Source organism: Ranitomeya variabilis, chromosome 2 (assembly GCF_051348905.1).
Source record: "Ranitomeya variabilis isolate aRanVar5 chromosome 2, aRanVar5.hap1, whole genome shotgun sequence".
Taxonomy (NCBI): Eukaryota; Metazoa; Chordata; class Amphibia; order Anura; family Dendrobatidae; genus Ranitomeya; species Ranitomeya variabilis.
Window position 1 is genome coordinate 351,305,364 of NC_135233.1, and position 27,012 is coordinate 351,332,375.

The 27,012-nt window shown below is 47.2% G+C and overlaps 2 protein-coding genes across 5 annotated transcripts in view; one reads left to right on the forward strand and one right to left on the reverse strand.

Moving 5' to 3' along the window:
- LOC143805859 (uncharacterized) overlaps nucleotides 1–14,390 on the reverse strand; it is a 47,455-nt gene extending 33,065 nt beyond the window's left edge. The window contains exon 1 of the mRNA XM_077285588.1: nucleotides 14,295–14,390. Within this exon, the coding sequence (XP_077141703.1) occupies nucleotides 14,295–14,307 (13 nt within the window). The 5' untranslated portion in view covers nucleotides 14,308–14,390. The remainder of the gene's footprint in view (nucleotides 1–14,294) is intronic.
- Nucleotides 14,391–14,798: 408 nt separating this feature from the next.
- LOC143805858 (lamina-associated polypeptide 2, isoforms alpha/zeta-like) overlaps nucleotides 14,799–27,012 on the forward strand; it is a 36,192-nt gene continuing 23,978 nt past the window's right edge. For 2 of the 4 annotated variants that reach the window (XR_013221346.1, XR_013221345.1), the window contains exons 1-2: nucleotides 14,799–14,863; nucleotides 16,443–16,577. The gene's annotated coding sequence lies outside the window, so the exon portion shown is untranslated. The remainder of the gene's footprint in view (nucleotides 14,864–16,442; nucleotides 16,578–27,012) is intronic. The other 2 variants (XR_013221347.1, XR_013221348.1) reach the window with 2 other exon arrangements.

Here is a 27,012-nt window from a genome sequence, read left to right on the forward strand (position 1 = left end):
TGTATGAGGAAACAGTACGGGGGAATGGGGGCATGTATGAGGAAACAGTACGGGGGAATCGGGGCATGTATGAGGAAACAGTACGGGGGAATGGGGGGCATGTATGAGGAAACAGTACGGGGGAATGGGGGGTATGTATGAGGAAACAGTACGGGGGAATGGGGGGCATGTATGATGAAACAGTACGGGGGAATGGGGGGCATGTATGAGGAAACAGTACGGGGGAATGGGGGGTATGTATGAGGAAACAGTACGGGGGAATGGGGGGCATGTATGAGGAAACAGTACGGGGGAATGGGGGGCATGTATGATGAAACAGTACGGGGGAATGGGGGTTATGTATGAGGAAACAGTACAGGGGAATGGGGAGCATGTATGAGGAAACAGTACGGGGGAATGGGGGCATGTATGAGGAAACAGTACGGGGGAATGGGGGCATGTATGAGGAAACAGTACGGGGGAATGGGGGGCATGTATGAGGAAACAGTACGGGGGAATGGGGGGTATGTATGAGGAAACAGTACGGGGGAATGGGGGGCATGTATGATGAAACAGTACGGGGGAATGGGGGGCATGTATGAGGAAACAGTACGGGGGAATGGGGGGTATGTATGAGGAAACAGTACGGGGGAATGGGGGGCATGTATGAGGAAACAGTACGGGGGAATGGGGGGTATGTATGAGGAAACAGTATGGGGGAATGGGGGGCATGTATGAGGAAACAGTACGGGGGAATGGGGGCATGTATGAGGAAACAGTACTGGGGATTTGGGGACATGTATGAGGAAACGGTATGGGAGAATGGGGGGCATGTATGAGGAAACAGTACAGGGGAATGGGAGGTATGTATGAGGAAACAGTACAGGGGAATGGGGGGCATGTATGAGGAAACAGTACGGGGAATGGGGGCATGTATGAGGAAACAGTACTGGGGATTTGGGGACATGTATGAGGAAACAGTATGGGAGAATGGGGGGCATGTATGAGGAAACAGTACAGGGGAATGGGGGGGTATGAGGAAACAGTACGGGGGAATGGGGGCATGTATGAAGAAACAGTACAGGGGAATAGGGGGCATGTATGATGAAACAGTACGGGGGAATGGGGGGCATGTATGAGGAAACAGTACTGGGGAATTGGGGGCATGTATGAGGAAACAGTATGGGAGAATGGGGGCATGTATGAGGAAACAGTACTAGGGAATAGGGGCATGTCTGAGGAAACAGTATGGGGGATGGGTGTAGACAGTATGAGGAGCAAACGGGGGAATGTATGCAGACACAGTATGAGTAGCGATGTGAAAAATGTATGTGGACAGAGTACGGGGAGTGAGGGAGATGGGATGTGTGCAGACACAGTATGGGGAGTGAGGTGAGCAGGCAGTATAGAAAGTGAGGGGGATGTGAGAGGATACAGTATGAGGAGGGAGCAGAATAGTGTGAGGAGACAGTATGGGGAGAGAAAAGTGAGTGGGCACAGAATAGAAACTGAGTAGTGGGGGCGTAGCATGGGGGGACAGTGTAAAGGCACAGCCAGGAGGGGACAGTATACCAAGGGGGAGTATGATGAGAGAGTACAGTATAAATACCGGGCCCTATAGGGGGGACACAGTGTGAGAGGACAGTGTGAAGAGGGGGCTGGTATGGAAAGGAGAGGTCAAGAGCATGAACCATAAGAGGGACAATGTGGGGGTCATATTTTGTGCAGACAATATAGTGAGGGGCAATTTTTAATTCAGAAACATTTTAATGACACTTGTATCTTTAAGGGCATCATATGGAAATTTTCTGCAAAAGAGCAGAGAAGATGGAAGTCTGCAGAGACGGCTGTGGATGAAAAAACATCATGGGGTTTGGACAAGATGAAGAAAAGAAGGAGAACGGCTCCAGAGACGACGTCATCAATAAGGTACCTGGATGTAAATGTAATTTGTGATACTAACTAACTCTCATGTTTTTATTTATGTTAGGAGCATTAAAGGGGATATCCAGGTTTGTAATGAGTCTGCAGTCATTCTTTGTGACTGCAGACTTCAGAATTCTCACAGTGCGCCCTGCACGCTGTCTGGATTCTCTTGTGCTGGCGATTTACATACATGTGGTCACATGCTGACTAGACATGTGTGGCCTCACTCAATGAAAATGAACTGAGCGAGGCCAGGCACGTCTAGTTGGAATGTTGTCAGAAGTATACAAATCACATGCTTGTGCTGACACGACTGTCCATCGGCAAGGGAGAATACTAAAAGTGTGCAGTGCATTATTTGGGAGAATTCAGAAGCCTGCGATGTCAGGATTCAGCTCTGCATGTTCCAGTAGTCATTGCATGGACACTTCACTCATATGCGATTTTCATACTTCTGGTCCTGTGACAACGAGCTTCTCTTCCTGCTTCTCTCAGTTTTTCACTGAACATTGAGAGCATTGGGAGAGGAGCTCGTGGGTACATGACTACGTGTGCAAATCACATATGTTCTTGGTGGGGAGGGGGGCACCAAAATGAATTTTTGCCCCGGGTGCTAGAAACCCTAGATACACCTCTGCTCACAGACCTGTTAATTTTTCTTTAAGAAGCCCTCCTACCCTGCACTCATTACTTTTATTAATTGCGCTAGTTTGAACTAATTACCTGTATAAAAGACACCTGTCCACACAATCAATCAGTCACACTCTTACCCGTCCGCCATGGCCAAGACCAAAGAGCTGCCTAAAGACACCAGAGACAAAATTGTAGACCTGCACAAGGTTGGGATGGGCTACAGGACAATAGGCAAGCAGCTTGGTGAGAAGGCAACAACTGTTGGTGCAAATATTAGCAAAATGGAAGAAACACAAGATGACTGTATATCTTCCTCGATTTGGGGCTTTATGCAAGATCTTGGCTCGTGGGGTAAGGATGATTCTTAGAAAGGTCAGGAATCAGCTTTGAACTACACAGGAGGATCTGGTCAATGACCTGAAGAGAGCTCGGACCACAGTCTCAAACATTATCGTTAATAACACACTACGCCGCTATGGATTAAAATCCTGCAGTGCACGCAAGGTCCCCCAGCTCAGGCCAGCACATGTCCAGGCCTGTTTGAAGTTCACCAATGACCCAGAGAAGGCATGGCAGAAGATCATATGGTCAGATGAGACCAAAATAGAACTTTTTGGTAGCAACCCCACTCGCCTTGTTTGGAGGAAGAAGAAGGGTGAGTTCAACCCCAAGAAAATCGTTCCAACTGTGAAGCATGGTGGGGGAAACATCATACTTTGAGGTGCTTTTAATCAAAGGGGACAGGACAACTGCACTGTTTTGAAGGGAGGATAGATGGGGTCATATATTGCAAGATTTTGGCCAACAACCTCCTTCCCTCAGTAAGAGCATTGAAGACGTGTTGTGGCTGGGTCTTCCAGCATGACAATGACCATAAACACACAGCCAGGGTAGCTAAGGAATGGCTCCATAAGAAGCATTTCAAATGTCTTGGAGTGTCCTAGACAGTCTCCACTAGTTACAAACGTTTCGGTCATGATAGAACCTTCATCAGTGTACTAGGGTTAATTTTTAGATGCTAGTGTGAGTAGAACACAAACAGTAGCCAAAGATCAGCTTAAGGATGTAGCCCAGAGCGTGGGTGGTCAGTGACCTGCAATCAGGTATACTGTGACCCAAAGTAGATATGTGCCGAGTATCAGAGTAGTATCATATGTCACGGTGTCCACCGCAAGACAAAGAGGTGTGGACACCGTGACATATGATACTTGTCATGGTTCCCAATGGCAAGGGAACGTAAGAAACATATAAATAACGAACGAGCTCTCGGGTGATGGAAACTCGAGTTGACCGTGAGCTAAATCTACCACACAACTAACAGTAGCCAGGGAGCATACCTACGGCTTCCTAGATGCCACGCGCCAGCCGGAGGACTAACTACGCCTGGTAGAGGAAGAAACAGACCTGGCTTACCTCTAGGGAAATACCCCAAAAGATGATAGCAGCCCCCCACATGTAATAACGGTGAATTAAGAGGAAAAGACATACACAGTATGAAAGTAGATTTAGCAAAGAGAGGTCCACTTACTAGATAGCAGAAGGATACAAAAGAGGACTTCACGGTCAACTGAAAACCCTTTCAAAAACCATCCTGAAATTACTTTAAGACTCCTGTGTCAACTCATGACACAGGAGTGGCAATTTCAGCCCGCAAGAGCTTCCAGTTACAGAGAATTACAAAAACTGCAAACTGGACAAAAGGTACAAAACAAAAGGACAAAGTCCACTTAGCTGATCAGCAGACTAGTAGCAGGAACATGCAACCGAAGGCTCTGGTTACAATGATGACCGGCAAGGAAATGACTGGAGAGCAAGGCTAAATAGGAAACTCCCAAACACTGATGGAAGCAGGTGAACAGAAGCAGCAAAGTGCAAACAAGTCACCAGTACCACCAGCAACCACCAGAGGAGCCCAAAAAGCGGATACACAACAGTACCCTCCCCTTAAGGAGGGGGCACCGAACCCTCACAAGAACCGCCAGGGCGATCTGGATGAGCCCTATGAAAGGCACAAACCAAATCCGAGGCATGAACATCAGAGGCAGTTACCCAAGAATTATCTTCCTGACCATAGCCTTTCCATTTAACCAGATATTGAAGTCTCCGTCTGGAAATACGGGAGTCCAAGATCTTCTCTACGACGTACTCCAATTCACCCTCCACCAGCACAGGAGCAGGAGGTTCAGTAGAAGGAACCACCGGTACCTCATATCTCCGCAACAACGACCGATGGAACACATTATGGATAGCGAAAGATGCCGGGAGGTCCAAACGAAAGGAAACAGGGTTAAGAATCTCCAAAATCCTACAAGGACCGATGAACCGAGGCTTAAATTTGGGAGAAGAAACCCTCATAGGGACAAAACGGGAAGACAACCACACCAAGTCCCCAACGCGAAGGTGGGGACCAACACGACGACGACGGTTAGCAAACTGCTGAGTCCTCTCCTGGGACAATTCCAAATTATCCACCACTTGTCCCCAAATCCGATGCAACCGATCCACCACCGCATCCACTCCAGGACAATCCGAAGATTCAACCTGACCAGATGAAAAACGCGGATGAAACCCTGAATTGCAAAAGAAAGGAGAAACCAAAGTGGCAGAACTAGCCCGATTATTAAGAGCAAACTCCGCCAACAGCAGAAAGGCAACCCAATCATCCTGATCTGCAGACACAAAACACCTCAAATAAGTCTCCAAAGTTTGATTAGTTCGCTCCGTCTGGCCATTGGTCTGAGGATGGAATGCAGACGAAAAGGACAAATCAATGCCCAACCTGGCACAGACTGCCCGCCAAAATCTAGACACGAACTGGGTACCCCTGTCAGAAACGATGTTTTCCGGAATACCATGCAAGCGAACCACATTTTGAAAAAACAGAGGGACCAACTCAGATGAGGAAGGCAACTTAGGCAATGGCACCAAATGAACCATTTTAGAAAAACGGTCACACACCACCCAGATGACAGACATCTTCTGAGAAACAGGGAGATCCGAGATAAAGTCCATAGAGATGTGCGTCCAAGGCCTCTTAGGAATAGGCAAGGGCAACAACAACCCACTAGCCCTAGAACAACAAGGCTTGGCCCGAGCACACACATCGCAAGACTGCACAAAAACACGCACATCTCGAGACAGGGAAGGCCACCAGAAGGATCTAGCCACCAAATCTCTGGTGCCAAAAATTCCCGGATGACCTGCCAGAGTAGAAGAATGAACTTCCGAGATGACTCTAGTGGTCCAATCGTCAGGAACAAACAGTCTACCAGACGGACAACGATCAGGTCTATCCGCCTGAAATTCTTGCAAAGCACGTCGCAGATCTGGAGAGACAGCAGACAAAATCACCCCATCCTTAAGGACACCAGCAGGTTCAGAATTCCCAGGAGAGTCAGGCTCAAAACTCCTAGAAAGAGCATCTGCCTTCACATTCCTAGAACCCGGTAAGTACGAGACCACAAAATTAAACCGGGAAAAGAACAACGACCAACGTGCCTGTCTAGGATTCAGGCGCCTGGCAGACTCCAAATAAATTAAATTCTTGTGATCAGTCAAAACTACCACCTGATGTCTGGCACCCTCAAGCCAATGACGCCACTCCTCAAATGCCCACTTCATGGCCAAAAGCTCCCGATTACCAACATCATAGTTTCGCTCGGCGGCCGAAAATTTTCGCGAAAAGAACGCACAAGGTCTCATCACTGAGCAGTCGGAACTTCTCTGCGACAAAACCGCCCCCGCTCCGATCTCGGAAGCATCGACCTCAACCTGAAAGGGAAGAGAAACATCAGGCTGGCGCAACACAGGGGCAGACAAAAAGCGGCGCTTAAGCTCCCGAAAGGCCTCCACAGCAGCAGGGGACCAATTGGCAACATCAGCACCCTTTTTAGTCAAATCCGTCAGAGGTTTAGCAACGCCAGAAAAACCAGCTATAAATCGACGATAAAAATTAGCAAAGCCCAAGAATTTCTGAAGACTCTTCAGAGAAGTAGGCTGCGTCCAGTCGTAAATAGCCCGAACCTTGACAGGGTCCATCTCAATAGAAGAAGGGGAAAAAATGTACCCCAAAAAGGAAATTTTTTGAACCCCAAAAACACACTTTGAACCCTTTACACACAAAGAATTCTCCCGCAAAACCTGAAAAACCCTCCTGACCTGCTGAACATGAGACTCCCAGTCATCAGAAAAAATCAAAATATCATCCAAGTACACAATCATAAATTTATCCAAATATTCACGGAAAATATCATGCTGTTAAGGACTGAAAGACAGAAGGTGCATTAGAAAGGCCGAAAGGCATTACCAAATACTCAAAATGGCCCTCAGGCGTATTAAATGCGGTTTTCCACTCATCCCCCTGCTTAATTCGCACCAAATTATACGCCCCACGAAGATCAATCTTAGAGAACCACTTAGCCCCCCTTATGCGAGCAAACAAATCAGTCAGCAAAGGCAACGGATACTGATATTTGACTGTAATTTTATTCAGGAGTCGATAATCAATACAAGGCCTCAGAGAGCCATCCTTTTTAGAGACAAAGAAAAAACCGGCCCCTAAAGGTGATGAAGAAGGACGAATATGTCCCTTTTCCAGGGACTCCTTAATATACTCGCGCATAGCAGCATGTTCAGGTACAGATAGGTTAAACAAACGACCCTTTGGAAATTTACTGCCAGGAATCAGATCTATGGCGCAATCACAATCCCTGTGAGGAGGGAGTGAACCAATTTTAGGCTCTTCAAAAATATCACGATAATCAGACAAAAATGCCGGAATCTCAGATGGAATAGATGACGAAATGGACACCAAAGGAGTGTCCCCATGAGCCCCCCGACATCCCCAGCTTACCACAGACATAGCTTTCCAGTCAAGGACTGGGTTATGAGACTGTAACCATGGTAATCCAAGCACCAAAACATCATGTAAATTGTACAACACAAGGAAGCGAATCACCTCCTGATGGTCTGGAGTCATACGCATAGTCACTTGCGTCCAGAACTGTGGTTTATTACAAGCCAAAGGTGTAGAATCAATACCCCTCAGAGGCATAGGGACTTCCAGAGGCTCTAAATCAAACCCACAGCGCCTGGCAAAGGACCAGTCCATAAGACTCAGAGCGGCGCCAGAGTCCACATAGGCATCCACGGTAATAACTGATAATGAACAAATCAAGGTTACAGACAAAATAAATTTGGACTGTAAAGTGCCAATTGAAATAGACTTGTCAACCTTCCTAGTACGTTTAGAGCATGCCGATATAACATGAGCAGAATCACCACAATAGAAGCATAACCCATTTTTACGCCTATAATTCTGCCGCTCGCTTCTGGACATAATTCTGTCACATTGCATTTTCTCTGGCGTCTCTTCAGAAGATACCGCCAAATGGTGCACGGGTTTGCGCTCCCGCAAACGCCGATCAATCTGAATTGCCATTGTCATGGACTCATTCAGACCTGTAGGCGCAGGGAACCCGACCATAACATCTTTAACGGCATCAGAAAGGCCCTCTCTGAAATTTGCCGCTAAGGCGCACTCATTCCACTGAGTAAGCACAGACCATTTACGAAATTTTTGGCAGTATATCTCAGCTTCATCTTGCCCTTGAGATAGGGCTATCAAAGCTTTTTCAGCTTGAATCTCCAAATTAGGTTCCTCATAAAGCAACCCTAAAGCCAGGAAAAACGCATCCACATTGAGCAACGCAGGATCCCCTGGTGCCAATGAAAATGCCCAATTTTGAGGGTCACCTCGCAGCAAAGAAATTACAATCTTAACCTGCTGGACAGGATCTCCTGAGGAGTGAGGTCTGAGAGAAAGGAATAATTTACAATTATATTTGAAATTCAGAAACCGAGATCTAAGTATGCATAACAAAATCTTGTAAATTTTGAACCTTCGTAGCAAGATTATTTAAACCTGCAGCCAAACTCTGAGGATCCATCTTTAAACAGGTGAGCTCAGAGCCATTCAAGGATTATAAGGAGAGAAAGGCAAAGGCAGTAATTAGAGCTGAAATACAACTGATCCAACTATGGAGCAAGCATAGGGGAAACGAAAAAAAAAAAAAAAAAATTACAGACTTCTTTTTTCTCTCCTTTCTTCTGCCAATAAGTTTAACAATGGCCGGTCATACTGTCATGGTTCCCAATGGCAAGGGAACGTAAGAAACATATAAATAACGAACGAGCTCTCGGGTGATGGAAACTCGAGTTGACCGTGAGCTAAATCTACCACACAACTAACAGTAGCCAGGGAGCATAACTACGGCTTCCTAAATGCCACGCGCCAGCCGGAGGACTAACTACGCCTGGTAGAGGAAGAAACAGACCTGGCTTACCTCTAGGGAAATACCCCAAAAGATGATAGCAGCCCCCCACATGTAATAACGGTGAATTAAGAGGAAAAGACATACACAGTATGAAAGTAGATTTAGCAAAGAGAGGTCCACTTACTAGATAGCAGAAGGATACAAAAGAGGACTTCACGGTCAACTGAAAACTCTTTCAAAAACCATCCTGAAATTACTTTAAGACTCATGTGTCAACTCATGACACAGGAGTGGCAATTTCAGCCCGCAAGAGCTTCCAGCTACAGAGAATTACAAAAACTGCAAACTGGACAAAAGGTACAAAACAAAAGGACAAAGTCCACTTAGCTGATCAGCAGACTAGTAGCAGGAACATGCAACCGAAGGCTCTGGTTACAATGATGACCGGCAAGGAAATGACTGGAGAGCAAGGCTAAATAGGAAACTCCCAAACACTGATGGAAGCAGGTGAACAGAAGCAGCAAAGTGCAAACAAGTCACCAGTACCACCAGCAACCACCAGGGGAGCCCAAAAAGCGGATACACAACAGATACTACTCTAAGCTGATCTTTGGCTACTGATTGTGTTCTACTCACACTAGCATCTAAAAATTAACACTAGTACACTGATGAAGGTCTATCACGACCGAAACGTTTGTAACTAGTGGCTACTGTATGTATTAAATTTTGATCTTGCACCAAAAATCCCTGAGTGTGCCCGGTATGTGATACTTAACTATAAGGTTTGGGAACCTACTGTGTGGCACCTCCAAGCTTGGCTGTGCTAACATTTATTATTATACTAGACAGTCTCCAGACCTGAACCCAATAGAAAACTGCTGAAACTCAATGTTGCCCAGAGACAGCCCCGAAACCTGAAAGATCTGGAGAAGATCCATATGTAGGAGGGGGCAAAAATCCCTGCTGCACTTGGTCAAGAACTACAGGAAATGTTTGCCCTCTAATTGCCAAAAAAGGCTTCCGTACCAAATACTAAATTCTGTTTTTCTATTGTATCAAATACTTATTTAATGCAATAAAATGCAAATTAATTATGTAAATTTCATACAATGTGATTTTCTGGATTTTATTTCGATTCTGTCTCTCGCAGGTGAAGTGTACCTACAGTAAACATTAGGGATCTCGCCATTCTTTGTAGGTGGGAAAATGTGCAAAATCGGATGTGTATCAAATACTAATTTTCCCCACTTTAGTTACCCCAGTTCTCACTGCCTAATGACAAAGGGTCATTGCTGGCGAACACACCATTGGTGCAACCTGTGGCCCGAGGAGTAAGGGGCCTACTAGCATCTCCAAAGCAGCAATTTTTTGTCACAGACAAATAAAAGGATGGATTATGATGCGCTATTGGACTGCAAACATGCCTATGTATGATCCATATGTATGATCCAGCTCACCCAAACTGAAGTTGTCAGCAGTCCTCGGGCACGAATGAAAAAAACACTCCTGCTCAGTGGTAGAACGTGAAGAAAATGTAAGGAGACTCCAGCCGTTTTATGGCTAAAAAAAAAATATGCAAAAGCTTTATGGTAATTTCAGATAAAACAGGACGTTCCCAGTACTGGAAAAAAAATTAGCTTTCCTACGCGTTTCGGACTAAAGCATAGTCCTTACTCATGAGTAGGCTTTAGTCCGAAACGCATAGGGAGATCTCCTATATATTTCTTTCAGTACTGGGAATGTTTGGTTTCATCTAAAATGAGAAAACTTTGGCATATTTTTTTATCCCCAAAAACTCTACCACGAATCAAGAATGGTTTTTCATCCGGTCTGAAAATTGCTGACAAATTCAATTTGGGTGAGCTGGATCATACGTTTCCTTGTATACAGGGGCCCTCTTCTCTTCTGTCTGTGTATGCCCCTGCAAAGGGGATCATATCAACCAAAGATGGCGCCCCTTTCTCCGAGCGCCACATAGAATCTGCATGGTCCGCTTCTCCTATATTAGCTAATCCCGGGCGGTATATATTCTTTATGCTGCCATACAGTGTACCCATAATTAAATATTTGATGCATCTGAAAGCAAAAGACTGCAACTATTTTTTCTATCCATCATCCAATTTAGCATAATGGATAGAGAAATGTCACCATCAACGACTGAAGCAATCTGTTGTCCCATCCACCAGTGGGCATTGTGTAATGCCTATTGTCCCCTGTGGTGGCGCTGCAGGGATAATGAACACTACTGCACTGATTACAGCAGATTGACAGGGGTCCCAGCAGGGGTACACATATTAAATATACTATTGTCAAGGGATCTGTCTGAAAGGTCCATTTATGCTGCCTGACTGACAGCACTAAATCACTTCCAATCGGTAAATACTTAATGATTTTTTTTAATAGTGAGTTTTAAACTAAATGGTGCCCACTGACCAATCAGTATTAGATCGCTCAGAGTGCACAGGCTGCTATAATTCTTGGCAGCGCGAGTCCTAATTACACCAAACGAGAAGGAAGATTTTTAAGTAAGTAAAAATAAGTAAAATCATTTTCATCTGATGATTGACAGCCTGTTTAATATTTCATCATCACCTGTGAGGGATATATATAAAATAACTGCGCCCCTGTCGGGAGCTTCATGGCCGAGCAGCTACTTGCAGCCTTACATCACCAAGCACAATGCTGAGCGTCGGATAGAGTGGTGTAAAGCCGCCACCACTGGCCTCTGGAGGAGACGTGTTCTGTGCAGTGATGGATCACACTTCTTTATCTGGCGTCCGATGGAGGAGTCTGGGTTTGGTGACACCAGGAGACCGTTACCCGCCTGACTGTACTGTGCCCCCTATAATGTGGCTAGTTTTTCAGAGAATGGCATCGGCCCCTTAATTCCATTGAAGAGAAATATTAATGCTTCAGCACAAGACACTGTGGACTAAACCGTTTGGGGAAGACCCTTTTCTGTCCCCCATGACTGTGCCCAGTGCACAAGGCCAGTAAAGACACGGTTGGAGGAGTTGGTGGAAGAACGTGACCGGACACACAGAGCCCGGCCCTCAGTCACGTTTGGGATAAACGGTGATTGTGATCCCGGCCTCTCCCCGACATCAGGGTCTGACCTCACAAATGCTCTTGTGAATGAAGGGGCAACAATTCCCACAGACACCTCCAAAATCTTGTAGAACCCTTCCCAGAATCATAGGAATAATGGGAATGAACTCCATATTACTGTCTGTGGATGCAGAATGGAAGGTCACAAAGGCTCCTGGAGGGGTCATGTAGAGGGGGCACACACTTGTCTTCATATATTGTATATGGAATAACTGTCCACTCATGCCGTACCCCCTAACTGTTCCCCCCAACATGCGGTGCCATTGGAGACAAAGAGAGGGATTTTACAAGCGTCCACCTTCCCTAGGAAAAGTGGATTTTCCGTATGTGAATGGAGTCATAGGAGCGGACAATGGAGGAGGTAAGTAGGGAAGAATAGGGAGCGTCACACAAACACTGTCATGTTTCATCATCTCGCAATCTTCTTCTACACAACTTTAATGTATATTTTCACGTTCAAAGTAAGAATTAGTAGAGGGTAACACATTACTTATGCATGCGAGCCCACGTGTGAAAATCAGAGAACTGAAAATAACGTGAATGTGTGCGTCTCCCCGCGCTCGCGTGCGTCACGTTGTGACGCCAGTGGAGCATAAGACCTCATTGTGAGCCCGCGTCACCGTGCAGAGGGCGACCTCTAGTGGAGAAAACAGGCATGTCTGAGGAAAGGCCAGGGACATAGTTATGGGGGCTGCAGAGGTAGCAGCTGCACCCCTGTGGGCCACCTCATATAGGTGACAGACTTGCATCTTCGTTTTTTGACATAGCACAAGGTCAACAATAAGGCCGGGGCACCCAATCATGGCCTCGTTATTAGGGTGCAGGATAACTGTAGCATGACTTGAAAGCTGTGAGCAATCCTAAATATATTGGGCCATATATATTATTGTCATTGCGCCATACTTTTCACACAAAACATTTTTGTAATTAGCGGGGTTGCCTGGCCTTAGGGTACCTGTCTGCTGACACTCTGTGCGACTTCAGACTTGTGAATCCTCACATTACATGCTGTAAAGATTCTACGATTTTCAGACTTCCGGCCACATTCCAACTAGACGTGTGCGGCCTCGCTCAATGCACGTCTAGTCGGCGTGTGACCGCATGTATGCAAATTGCTCGCGATCACACTCCCCCTGTGCGCAGTGTGAGGATTCACAAGTCTGCAGTCACATAGACTAAGGACAGACAACCCCTTTAAATTCAGCAATAAAATGCACGAAAAAGAGACGTTTGCAGAAAAACGAGATTTTTTCCTATAACCCCTTACAACCGGGCATATATTAATTGTTGTGCTTTCATTCCCCCCCTGTGCTTTCGGAGACACAACGCTTTTTGTATCATTTTTTTCGGGGGGATGTGTGGCGGACAATAAATAGAAATACTGATGTTTCTATTATCTTTTCTTTAGGGGTTAAATTATTATTTTATTAGATGGGACTTTATCACGGCGATATATTTATTTTTGTGTTGGGAAAAGGGATGATTCAATCTCAATGATTTTATGTGTTCTTTTTATTTTTTAAATTGTTGTAAAATACTTTTTTTTTTTGCTATTTTTTGCCCATTTCTTCTGCGCACGAGTATGGCAATATCATGTGAAATTAATAATGTCTTAAAAAGCCCGGCGACAAGCTGGACCTCATAGGAGTGCAAAAGAGAGGCAACAGGGGAGCCTTCAGTAAGCCCGCTGATGCCATAGGAAACCACCAGCAGTTGGCGACTGTGTGGCAGAGGTGGTGGTGGGCATCGGAAAAGACCCCTGCCATGGATCTCACTACTTAACTGCTTCTGAGATTGGATACTGACATTTAAGTAATATCTGCACCCGACTTTGGATGTACCAGGGGTTAAAGGTTCATTCCCATCCACCTAAATGGGTATCATTGGATAGAGCTTGTGAAAACAAGCACTTTTGCAATTTACTGCTTATTAAACTTTTCATCCGTTCTTGAGATATTAACACTTTTGTTCACAACTTGTTGCCTTGGAGACCGACCACCACTGGTAGACAGCAGAACATGCGCAGTGCTTACAAGCTCCTTTCTAGTGAGCTTGTAAGCACAGTTTTGATGCTGGACAGGATAGCTGGAGCGTGACCTTACCTCCTAATTGTGACCAGCTTTAGCGCATCGCTAACAAGACAGCAGCAGCGGTGGTCGGTCTCCTAGGAGACAAGCTGTTAACAAAAGAAAAGTGTTAATATCTCAAGATCGGCAGCAAATTTTAACACGGAGTAAATGGCAAATGTGTGTGTTTTTCCAAGCACTGTCCGACAACATCCATCTATAATAATGGGAATACCCCTTTAATCTGCACAAAACTGCATGCAAACTGCCAGAATTTATTTTATGGCTCTTGTTTGTTTGAACATACATTTTGCTGGCATTTTTCAAGTCTTCTGGTTCTGGACACAATGAGGGTAAACTAGCCAAGTCACATCACATTTTCGTTTTTGATGCCACTGGGACTTGCAGTCCTTGCGAGGTCCCTGGTAAAGATTGAAGAACAGTAAACTGCTGCAAAAAAACCATAAATGTGACAGATGTGTGTGATATTCCTGGAGGCCGAGTGTCCTGTCGGGAGAAAATTGCTCTTTCTGCTCTATTTATAACTGCGACCATTCTACAACCAACCGAACCTAGCGACAATTTTATAGATCGCAAGCGCATGCGTGTTGCACAAGAAAGGAGCCCATGGCGCATGCGTATTGGCAACAGAGGAACGCGGCGCGTGCGCCCTGCTTGTTGACGCATTGGGCGTTCTCCAGGTGACGGGCAGTAACAGGTGGAGCTGCAGATGATTGCCGATGACGTCACGTCTATTCCTGGCTTCTTATTGGCCAGGGCGGGTGTCAATTACAGTGATAAGGGCGTTGCCCGCCGTGCAAGGAGTCTTGCTGCTGCCAAGGACGTGAGGAGGAGATGTCTCGTGAGGCGGAGGAGGTGATGAGTGGGGCTGAGGTGACAGGTGTGGGCGGCACGGGGGAGGGGACACGGTGTGCGGGGCAGAGGTGCTGCTGGGCGAGCTCAGGGGTGTCAGTCAAGAAATGACAGCGCTCAGTTTGCAAATTGTGGGGGTGTGAGTGCACTGAGCCCTTCTCCAGGACAAGGGGGCACTGAAGCCCCCCATGTGGATGGAAAATAGTTTTTTCTTTTGAGGGGTAACAGACCCACACTGTAAATGCTGCCTGAGTCCCACTCTGAGCCTGTGAGTCCGGCTCCCCACACCCCTGTGTTGTGACTGTCAGCTCCCCATTACTGACAGTCACTGGCTTGGGCTCTCTGGCTTCCTCTGCCTCACAGGGGCTGACTAATAAAAGGGGTTATCGGGGGGGCTATTTCGTACCTGCTTGTTGTGCCTCGTGCTCCTGATGGAGACTCTGTGACTGCTGATTGACAGCTGGCTCCCCGCCGCCTCAACTGCAGGGAGCTGGCAATCAATATGACGCTGACAGTCACGCCTCATCCACAGAGCAGAGTGGACGCGGAAGAGCTGCTCTGTTGACAAGGAGCAGCCTGTCGCTGGCAGGAGCGGTCAGTGACCACGCTGCAGCGGGTAGAACAGTCAGGTAGTTGGTAGTGATGCGCTATACTCATGTATAGCACTCCAGGCGAGCATGGTGGAAGTGCATGGAGCACGTTTCTGTAGGATGAGACCCCCGGAGTTCTTCAGCTGACGGGGGTCCCTGCAGGGGATTATCTGACTTCACTGCTTCTTGTTATGGGGCCTGGAGCACTTTGTGATACTCGACAGCGCAAATTACTCGAACAAGCCCCCCCGATGCTCGGTTGAGTAATGGACAGTGCGGAGCACGCTCACCCATCACTAGTAGTTAGCAACTTTCTGAATATTTAGTTTTTAGGCCCCATGGTTTAAGTCTTGGCTAGGCCAGTGTGAAAAGGGTTATCAAATAGTCGCTGCCCCAAATTCATTAAGAGGTGAACCCCACTTGGAGAATCAGTGCATCTTCTGGTGTGGTATGTGCCGCCTTGTGCCACACAAGGAATGCTACTCCAGCCAGCGACCAGAGTAGTATATTATGTCAAATCGTGAACACTTTTGGTGAATTGGCCAAGCGGGTGTAGTCCCATCCCCCATCCGGCTCCTTATTTCAGCAGAGCAGATTCAAACCGATAACTCCACAATTGCGAAGTTTTGCATAGCTCCAATTTGCAACTTTATACTTATTCCAGTATAATTAATTCCCTTTATGGTGTATTACGTTGTGCTATTCTACCCCGTGGACTCTTACCGCACGTGTTTCTGTTTGTTTTTTTTTATCTATTTTATTTTTTTATTGCAGTTTTGGAGCTGTTCTGACTATTCCAAAAATGAGAAGTCAGTGGGGATGGGGTAGGAGTGCTACATGCAAAGGGGTAATATTAATAATGCACAAAAGACAGAAATGCTAATATTGCTTGCTGTATCAGTACCACCCAGTGTGAATGAACTGTCATGCTGGTTAAACGTCGGGCCACTAGGTGGCAGCACTCATCTGTTCCTATCTGCTTTGTTATACAGGTTTCTTACCAATAAAACCCTTTATTATATGGCAGATGCCACAGTTCGGTCTCGTGTAGGGATCATTATCTTCAGGGAAGAAGAATCCACCCATACAGGCAGCAGCACCCAGAGGCTGTAAGCTCCATACTAAGGGTATGTGCCATTTGCTTCTGCCCCTTCATCCATGGAGTAGGAATGCCATAGCAGACCCCTGGGTATACATTGCTGGTCTATAGGCTGCTCTTAGTGTATACGATGGGGGGGGGGGGGGGTGCGCACATCAGGGCTCGGCTCCTTCAGTAATGCTGATAGTGTATATGTGCAGCGGTCACACTGCTTCTTGCTGAGCTCTGCACTATTTTGCTCTGCACACGTCCACCTTTGTACCCAGCCGCCTACTCTGCCCTTCTCAGAGCCCACACTGAATTCCTGAGATCTCAGCTGTCAATGGCCCCTTGGCATTTTCACCATGTGACCCAGAATTCCTCCAGTTTGTCCCCTGTTCCCCTTTTATCCAGTGTTTGGATGTTACAGTATTTGTATAGGGTTCCTGAATGTACCTCTGAAGTACAAGGTGGCCCTATTAAAACCTTTACAGAAGACTGGTCTTATTGCCCCCTCCCCATAACAAAGTAAATGGGAGCAGTATATTCTAATTCTCATGCTCTGTAAATTGCCATTCAATCTCTTCCTCTGGGCAGTTTCCCTTTTATTAGAATTCTGCCAGCACTACAGGAACTGGAACATCCTTTCCTTTAGTTCGTACCACTCTACCATTGGCACCTGAGCTGAAAGTTCACCTCCATGTTAGGCCTGTGTGCAGTTGGATGGACAAGCAAGTAAGAGAAAAAAATATCACCCCCACTTTTCTTTTGAGAAATAAATCCTCCACATTCACTTTTCTCTAAAGGGACAAAGCTCTGCCCCCACTTCTTGTAATCTTAGGCACCATGCACAAATATTGCCCTCTTTTATTTTCTACACTTTTAGTGTTCCCCACATTAGTATAAGTGCCCCCCTTTGTGCATAACAATACCCCCTGTGTTTCAGGGGTTCTCCCATGTGGGACATTTATGGCAAATCCCATCTGTACTGTATGGGTTCCACCACTGGCGCACACATGGAGCTTCTGTTGCACACCGTCAAATGTAGGGATGCTTGGTACACACATGATTTCACGGTGTACGTCTGGTGTCATCACAAATCGTTTGTCCTTTCAGCATCATAGACTTGAAAGAAGAAAAAGTGCTCTCTGCCAAGCGCCACATTTTAGGTCTGCGCATCTGTATGACAATACTGTATATAGGAGTCTGCTGACACCTCTCATACCTACATGTATGAAGCTACATTCAGTTTATTCCTCACTTCTTTGTATGTGGGTGTCAGGAAATAGGAAGATTGTCACATCCTCGGAAGTAAATTACGCTACTAATTGGGTTGGCTCATGACCCATTATTAATTCAGGAATAGGAGCTGGTGGCAGCAGAAGTGTCCTGAGCCGTTGGGGAAAACTGGTAGTGACGGATGGCGTTGATGACTATTGTTCCCACCTGAGTAGGAGTAGTTGTATCGCCCTCACTGCAGTGTGCCCATTAGCCAGTACATAGTAAGGCAGCCTTTCTGGCGACTAATTATCCTAGGTGCAGGACCCTGTCTGACCTGAGGGTAAGGGGGACACTGGAGAGCTGCAAGTTCCAAACCAGAAATGGGATATAGATGAATCCCCTTCAGAAAAGAACCAGGGGCAACCAAACAACCCTGGTTCATGACATATTGGTGTCAGCGGTCGGGATGATACAATATCCACCCGGTGATTCATGACAGTGGGGCTGTGTTATTGCGACTTGGTCAACGAAATCTGTAGCTCACCAATTAGGATATCCTGCCATGCATCCCCTCCCTGATGTCTCCAGATGGCACTGACTACCTGCAGCACTAAATATAGTGATGGGATATTCGTACTCTGGACACGCCAGAGCGCCAACTAGAGCTCCTCCATCGGGAAAAATGTGGATATAGGAGTGATATCAAGATATTATTTTATTAGATTTCTAATTAACAAGGTGGTCTTACCAGGCACACCCCCTTGACAAAAGGAGGGGAGTGGTAACGCCCAGTTGTCATGTTTCTCCCCTTCTCCATAAATGGGAAGAACTGCACAAAACAGAGTTGAAAGAACATGATTCAGAATCTTTTTGCAAGGAATACAAGTATTTACTAAAGTGGACTTGTCAGGATAGGTGAGTCATCAGACTTTCCTACTAAACACTTGTCAGCATGATGGGTCACTTTGCATCAGTTCAGCCATCTTGGTGAGGAAGGAGCAGGGGGCTCATTATCTTATTTTTATTTATTTTGCTTGTTTTTTACATGTAGTCTCAAGGGGATGGTTATTTTGACTGACTCCTTGGCCAATGTCTCATTTAAGGCTAGTTTCACATTTGCTTTTAAATCCGCAGCATTTAAAACGCATCCGCAAGTGGTGGAAAAAATGCATATAAACGCGTACAAACGCGGTGGTTTTTAGACGCATGCGGTTAAAAAAAACACCGTTTATATGCGTTTTTTCCTGCGTTTGCGTTTTTGGTGGAAAAATCTAGACAACCAGACACCGCCAATGGGACTACAGAGGGCGTGTATTATGGAATCTCTATATATAGACCCTTGAACAGCTGAAATGTTCAGATTTTGCTCCTGTATGCTGTGTCATAATGGATCTTCGCATGGAGAGCTTTTATTTTAACCTGGATTTAAGCATCAAGCTGTTTCTTGCCTGTGCGTTTGCTTGGGAGCAAGACAGAAATCGCAAAAGATGGAGAAGGAGACAACATAGGCGTTTTTGGAGACACCCCATTATCGAACTACGTGAGAGCCGTGGAGCCTATCACACGCTGTATGGCGAGCTTAATGCCAACCCGGAGAAATTCCATGAATATACAAGGATGTCGCAAGACTCGTTCCGGGATTTGCTTGCTCGTGTCCAAGGAGCCATACGGAGACAGGACACCCAGCTCCGTAGAGCGATTCCACCAGAGGAACGTCTGCTGGTTACATTAAGGTACGTTCCAAATCAAATCCAATGACAGTCCAAATTTAGTGTTTTCTGGCATGTATGTTTTTGGGTATTTTCCTTTCTTTCTTTAGCGTAACCACACCATAAATAGAATAGATTGTAATTTTTGAGGGGGTTTGTTTTTCTTACAGATTTCTGGCCACCGGAGAGGGTCTATCATCCCTCCACTTCCAATACCGGCTTGGAATATCCACCCTGTCTGGAATAGTTGTGGACACCTGCCGGGCTTTGTGGAATGTACTCCGGGATGAGTTTATACCCCTACCCACCTTGGACATGTGGCTTGAAATTGTGGAAAAATTTTGGAGTGTGTGATTTCCCCAACTGTTTAGGAGCGGTGGATGGAAAGCACATCTGCATTATCAAACCTGCCAGAACAGGATCGGAGTATTTCAACTATAAAAAATATTTTTCTGTAGTGCTCATGGCAATAGCCGATGCGGACTGTCGCTTCATCGCCGTGGACATTGGAACTTTTGGCCGTGGCAACGATTCGCAGACTTTTAAGAGCTCGGATATGGGCTGCCGTGTGTATGGCAAAAATTTCAATTTTCCACTGCCACAACCTCTCCCCAACACTCAAGGTCCACCGATGCGATTTGTTAGGCTACGTGCACACGCTGCAGATTTTGCTGCGGATCTGACGCTGCGGATCCGCAGCAGTTTTCCATACGGTGTACAGTACAATGTAACCCTATGGAAAACAAAATCCGCAGTGCACACGATGCAGAAAAATCCGCGCGGATTCTCTGAGGGAAAAAAAGGAGCATGTCACTACTTTCTGCGGATTTCAACTTGCACCAATAGGAAAGTGCAGTTGAAAACCCGCAGAGGAATCCGCAGAAGAAACCGCACAAAAATCCGCAGTGAAAACCGCAGCGGTTTTACACTGCGGATTTTGCAAATCCGCTGCGGAAAAATCCGCATTGTGTGCACATAGCCTTATTGTTGGGGATGAGGCCTTTCAGATGTGTGAAAACCTACTGAAGCCCTATTCCAGTCGGGACTTGAACCACACTAGAAGGATCTTTAACTACAGACTGACCAGGGCCCGAAGAACAGTAGAGTGTACCTTTAGCATTCTGGTCGCTAAATGGCGCATTCTTGCATCAGCCATAAATCTAAAAGTGGAAACAGTCGACGAGGTGGTCAACCTGTGTGGTTCTACACAATTCTATAATGGCTAAGGAGCAACCCAACATTGAACTGGATGAACCAGTTGCACACCCACTGCCTGATTTCCAGCATCACCCGCTGCGGTCAACTGCAGCAGTTGGTCACATGCGGGACCAATTTGCTGCCTTTTTTTATTCAGATATTGGACGTGTCATGGCAGGACAATATTGTGTAAATATCCTGTTGTAATTCAATCTGTACCAGTAATTTTCGGCAATGATAATATTTCTCATTAATAAACTTTAGTTTTGGTTGTGTTGACCATGTCTCCTATGTATTTCCTTAACAAACCAAGGCTGTCCTAAAACTAGCAGTATTTGGTCTGTAATATCAGTATTTGTAATCCAAAACCAGGAGTGGGTGATAAAGGCAGAGGTGCTAGTTATTATGTTAATATCATAATTTACTTCTAATTGTTCCACTCCTTGTTTTGGCTTACAAATACTGATATAAAACACTGGCCACATACTGCTAGTGTGGCAGCCATGTTGCTTTATTGGTAAGCTTGTTGACGTCATTGCGTCCTGATTCTGTTCTGCTGTATCCATTGGACCCAAACTGAAGAGACAATGACTGTCACACTATCTATACTCATCAAGTCAGGTGTCAGAAATAATGAATTCATGATGCACATATAACAGCCTCATGAATTCACTATTTTTCCATCATACATGACGGCACCACGAGAGAGGGGATCCGCCCATCAAGGACAGGAAACCTTCAAGATAAAAGGGGCGGCTCCTCTCTCCACATCAGTTGGTTTCCTGTCCTTGACGGGGAACCCTCAAGATGGAAGACGTCTGATGAAGATGGATGACGTCTGAAGATTGAAGAGGATGCCGGGGCCTGGGTCGGGTGGATATGGGCAGGCGCTGGTCTGCTGCACCCGTCACCAGGTACCCGTAGTCGCCTCGGGGGTCAATGTATACCATGCCCCCCTGAGCGAAGCATGGCCACAGCCCGTGAGGCAGACGCCCGGGTGAAGATTGGAGCTGTTGCAAAAAAAAAAAAAAAAAAAATCCACCTGCCTATTGTCCTCGGAGGTCACAATGGTGCTCCCTCCCTGTTGACTATGGTGGCCATGCAGCCTGTGAGGCACATCGGTGCCCAGGCTAGGTAAGGCTCCTCGGTGGTATTATGCCATCCCTGTTGAGCACTGCAGATGGTCCCCCCGCCCCCCTCCTCCTTCCTTTTTGGTACCTGATACAATCGGAGAAGATATGGAAGCGGTATCTGCAGCATGGATCTGGGGGGAGCGTGGCGTGTCGGACAGAGTGGACACTGCAGCTTTCCTGCCTGGCCGGCGCCATCTTCCCAGGAGGCGGCCGCGCGTGCGCACATCGCCGGGCAGCAGCGCTCGGAACGCTTGTGCAGGGCACTGGGGCAGGAGGATCGGAATCTTCAGCGCGCACCGGAAGTAAGAGCCGGGTGCGCGCCTGGAAGGTGAGTGCAAGCGCGCACCGGAAGTGAGTCCGGGTGCGCGCACAGGCCGTCGGCAGGATCAACCAGGTAGATGGGAGCGTGGGGTGCGCTCTCAGACATCACCCTACTGCGCAAGCGCGCAGGGCGGCCGGCAATGAAGCCAGATAGATGGTGGCTCTAAAAGCGCGCACCGGAAGTGGTTGCCGGGTGCGCGCTGGCATGATTATACAGCGCAGGCATTGCGCTAGCGACGGCAGGATCAACCAGGTGATTGATTGCACATAGAAGCACCGGAAGTGGTGCAGGTACGATCAGCCAGGTAATCATTCAGGACAGGTGCGATTATACACCTGATCACTGAAGCAGCCAGTAAGACAGGATCAACCAGGTGATTCATTAGGAATCTATTTAAACAAGCCAGAAACGCTGCCCTGTGTCACTAAAACCAGGCCAGGTTGAAGGTGACTACTCTTGCTAAGTGTTAACGTGTATGATGGAGAGTCTTTCACCAGAGCATTTGATGCCACAGCAAGAGATGCAGGAGAGGCGGTCTCGCTCAAGCGAAAAGAGCCAGTCCCGCCATGGCAGCAGCAGAAGCCGCTCGGACAGCGTACGGACGGATCGCCGTGCCAAGGAGGGGTCCCTAGTCTCAGTGGGAGACACGGAGAAAACCAGCCAACCTCCGGATCCGGTACCCGTACTTTGAAAGCGTCCGAGTGGTGAGTGATCTGCGAGAAAGTCCAGCACGCTAATGTCTGTTCTTTTCTCTTCTCTTATCTCCGTCTCTCCCCTCTCTTCTTACATACATTGCGGGGTGGAGTATAGGAGGTCCCCAAAAAGAGTAGAGGAAAAACTAAAAATAAGGAGTGCCCCTTATGTAAAAAACCCTTAAAGACATCTTGGGGTAAAAGACTGTGTCAGGAATGTATCAACCAGACTGTTGCGGAGGAAACACCCTCCTTTACGGACAGCCTAAGGTCCCTGATTCAGACCGAAGTCTCTAGGTCCGTAAACGCATTACAGACAGCTGACACAGATGCCAGATCTAGGGACAGATCCAGCCCTTCAGTAGGATCCCAAAGAGATTCCTCGGGGTCAGAGCAGGATTCCGATACAGCCCGCTGCTCTGATAGTAGCTCAGAGGAAGAAGACCTCTTTCCAGCAGAGGCTACGGATAGGCTTATTAAAGCTGTTCGCTCTACCATGGGGCTGGTAGATGAGAAGGCCAAAAAGACAGCCCAGGAACTCATGTTCAGTGGCCTACAAAAGAAAAAGCGGAGGTCATTCCCTGTTAATGAGCAGCTACAAGAACTAATTAAAAGGGAATGGCAAAAGCCAGAAAAAAGGTCCCAGTTAACTACCTCCCTAAAAAGAAGGTACCCTTTTGAAGAGGAGGCGTCCTCATCTTGGGACAGAGCCCCAAAAATTGATGTGGCGGTCTCCAAAGTTGCCAGGAAATCCTCCCTGCCATTCGAGGACCTAGGTTCTCAAAGAACCTCTGGATAGGAAGGTGGACAGTTCCCTGAAGACAGCTTGGGAAGCCTCAGCAGGAGCACTAAGGCCAGCCATCGCGGCCACTTGTGTAGCCAGATCCCTTAAAATCTGGATAGACAACCTGGAGGAACAGGTAGAGAAAAAAGTTCCCAGGGAAACTATCCTGGAGGCAATACCAACTATGAAAGCAGCGGCGGTGTTTCTAGCTGAAGCGTCAGCGGACTCGGCTAGGCTGGCAGCAAAATCAGCAGCGTTAGCCAACACAGGACGCCGTGCCGTATGGCTTAAATGCTGGCCAGGAGATACTCAGGCGAAGATGAAGCTCTGCTCTTTGCCTTGTGAGGGGAACTTCCTCTTCGGACCGGCTTTAGACGAGGTGTTGGAGAAAGCCGGGGATAAAAAGAAGAACTTCCCGAAACAGCCGTTTCAGCCCTTTCGTCGCTCCTTTCGGAGAGGTCAAAAATTCCGGAGACAGCAGTACAGAGACCGAGACAGGAGCAACCTGGACAAGCGACCCAGGGGAGGAAAGGGCTTCTATTTCGGCAAGTCCCCCAGAGACACCAAAAAACCCTCCCAGTGACGGTCCTTCTCAGGTGGGAGGGAGGCTCTCTCACTTCCTTCCAGCCTGGGAGAGGATCTCATCCAGCATATGGATCCGGCAGATCGTAGGATCAGGCCTAAAACTAAAGTTTCACCACTGGCCTCCAAGAAGGTATATGCAGACCCCAGTACAATCCTCTCAGGAGAAACAAGACAGTCTGGAAGGAGAAGTAACATCACTCCTAGACAAACACGTCTTGGAGGAAGTTCCTATAGAGGAAAGAAGGGAAGGATTTTATTCCCCTCTTTTTCTCATAAAGAAACCAGACAACTCCTGGAGGACAATAATAAACCTAAAAGGCCTCAACAAATTTCTGGTAATACCATCATTCAAGATGGAGACCATAAAATCAGCGGTGAAACTTCTCTATCCCCAGTGTTACATGTCCGTCCTCGACCTCAAGGACGCTTATCACGTCCCAATCAGACAACAAGATCGTCGGTTTCTCAGAGTGGCAGTCCAGATGGGGTCTCAGCTGCGTCACTTCCAGTACAAGGCTCTGCCCTTTGGGATAGCAACAGCCTCACGGGTATTCACAAAGCTGATAGCAGAGGTCACAGCTCATCTCAGAGAAAAAGACACTCTGATAATACCCTACCTGGACGACTTCCTGATAGTGGGGAAGAACTTTTCTCACTGTCAGGAACAGGTCAGGATAGTGATGGACACTCTTCAGACACTGGGATGGCAACTAAATCTCAAGAAGTCCAAGCTGGAGCCAACTATGGTCCAGAATTTCCTGGGGATAACGGTAGACTCCGTGGCACAGGAGTGTCGCCTCCCAGAAGGAAAAGAGGAAAAAATCAAACAAATGATTATGACCACTTTAAAAAAAACCGGAAATGACTTTAAGAAGGGCCATGTCGGTGTTAGGATCCCTAACCTCCTGCATACCGGCAGTAAAGTGGGCCCAGTTCCATGCAAGAGAACTGCAATGGTGTGTGCTGCAGAACGACCAGGAACTTCAGGGGCAGTTAGAGCAGAAGCTCACTCTCCCACTCTCTGTGCTCCAATCTCTCAGATGGTGGTTACAGATAGAGTCATCCCCGAGAGGAGTTCCCTGGACATTTACAGCCTCCAAGGTGATCACAACAGACGCCAGTCCGTGGGGGTGGGGAGCCCACTCAGACACACTATGGGTCCAAGACCCCTGGGCTCAAGAGGAGAAAGATCTATCCTCAAACGAGTGGGAGCTCCTAGCAATAGAAAAAGCGCTAGAGAGATTACTTCCTCACTTGGCAGGGCATCATGTGAGAGTCCTATCGGACAACCGAACAGCGGTCGCATACGTGAACCACCAGGGAGGCACCCGCTCTCGGGCTCTGATGCACGTAACCACAAGACTCATGTCTCTAGCCGAAAGGCACCTCCTGTCATTATCGGCCCTGCATATCCGAGGCGTGGACAACATAAAGGCAGACTTTTTAAGCAGGAACCACTTGAGGCAAGGAGAATGGTCCCTAAAGTCCGTTTTTCAACGGATAGTGCACATGTGGGGAAAACCCAAGATAGACCTCTTTGCCTCAAAAGTCAACAAGAAAGTCCAAAAGTTCTGCTCCCTGAACCCAGCAGACAGGCCGTTGGCAGTAGACGCCTTCAGCATAGAATGGACGTCAGGACTCCTGTATGCCTTCCCACCGATATGTCTAATCCCAGCGGTTCTGAGGAAGATCAGGGAGGACAAGGCCAGGGTAATTGTCATAGCTCCCTTCTGGCCGAAAAGACCGTGGTTTTACTGGCTGAGAGTGATGTCAGTGACGGACCCATGGGTTCTCCCGGAAGACCAGGACCTTCTAACGCAGGGTCCCTTCAACCACCCGCAGAACTCCGGGCTTCATTTGACAGCCTGGCATTTGAGCGGTCGTTACTAGAGAAAGAAGGGTTCTCAGCTGGGCTAATATCCACCTTGCTCAGCAGCAGAAAGCCAGTAACGACCAAGATCTATGGGAGAATATGGAAGAAATTCCTCTCCAGCTCAGGGCCAATACGGGAAGGGGAGGTCCCAATAGTGGCAATACTGGAGTTCCTGCAAAAGGGCTTAGATCTGGGGTTAGCTGTTAGTACCCTCAAAGTACACATTTCAGCCTTAGCAGCCCTATTTAACTGTGACCTGGCAAGTAATAGGTGGGTGTTGAGGTTTGTCCGAGCCTGTAGTAGAGCTGACTCTGTTCCATCTCCTACTCCTCCACCATGGGATCTAAATCTAGTGTTAACAGCCCCTTTGAGCCATTAAATACAACTTCTGATAAAATACTAACATTAAAAACAGCTTTGTTAGTGGCCCTTACATCAGCCCGTAGGGTGGGGGATTTACACGCGTTGTCAGCTGACCCCCCTTACACACAAATCATGGACGATAGGATTGTATTAAAATTAGATCCGGCATATCTCCCCAAAGTGGTATCGAGATTTCATAGGGCTCAGGACATAACCCTACCCTCTTTCTGTTCCAATCCCAGTAACCAAAAAGAGGAGAGACTCCATTGCCTAGACGTTAGGAGATGTATCCTACAGTATCTAGAGGTGACAAAATCCTGGAGGAAGCATAGGGCTTTATTTGTTTCGTTCCAGGGGTCAAGGAAGGGCCTTAAAGCCTCAAAACAGACTATAGCTAGATGGGTGAGAGAGGCCATTATTCTAGCGTATAGTAGTGCAGGCAAGGTTGTTCCACAGGGTCTGAAAGCCCACTCCACGAGGGCCATGGCGACGTCGTGGGCGGAGAGAGCAGATGCTACCATCGACCAGATTTGTAAGGCGGCCACTTGGTCCTCTCCGTCTACGTTCTTTAAACATTATAGGCTAGACCTATCTGCTACCTCTGA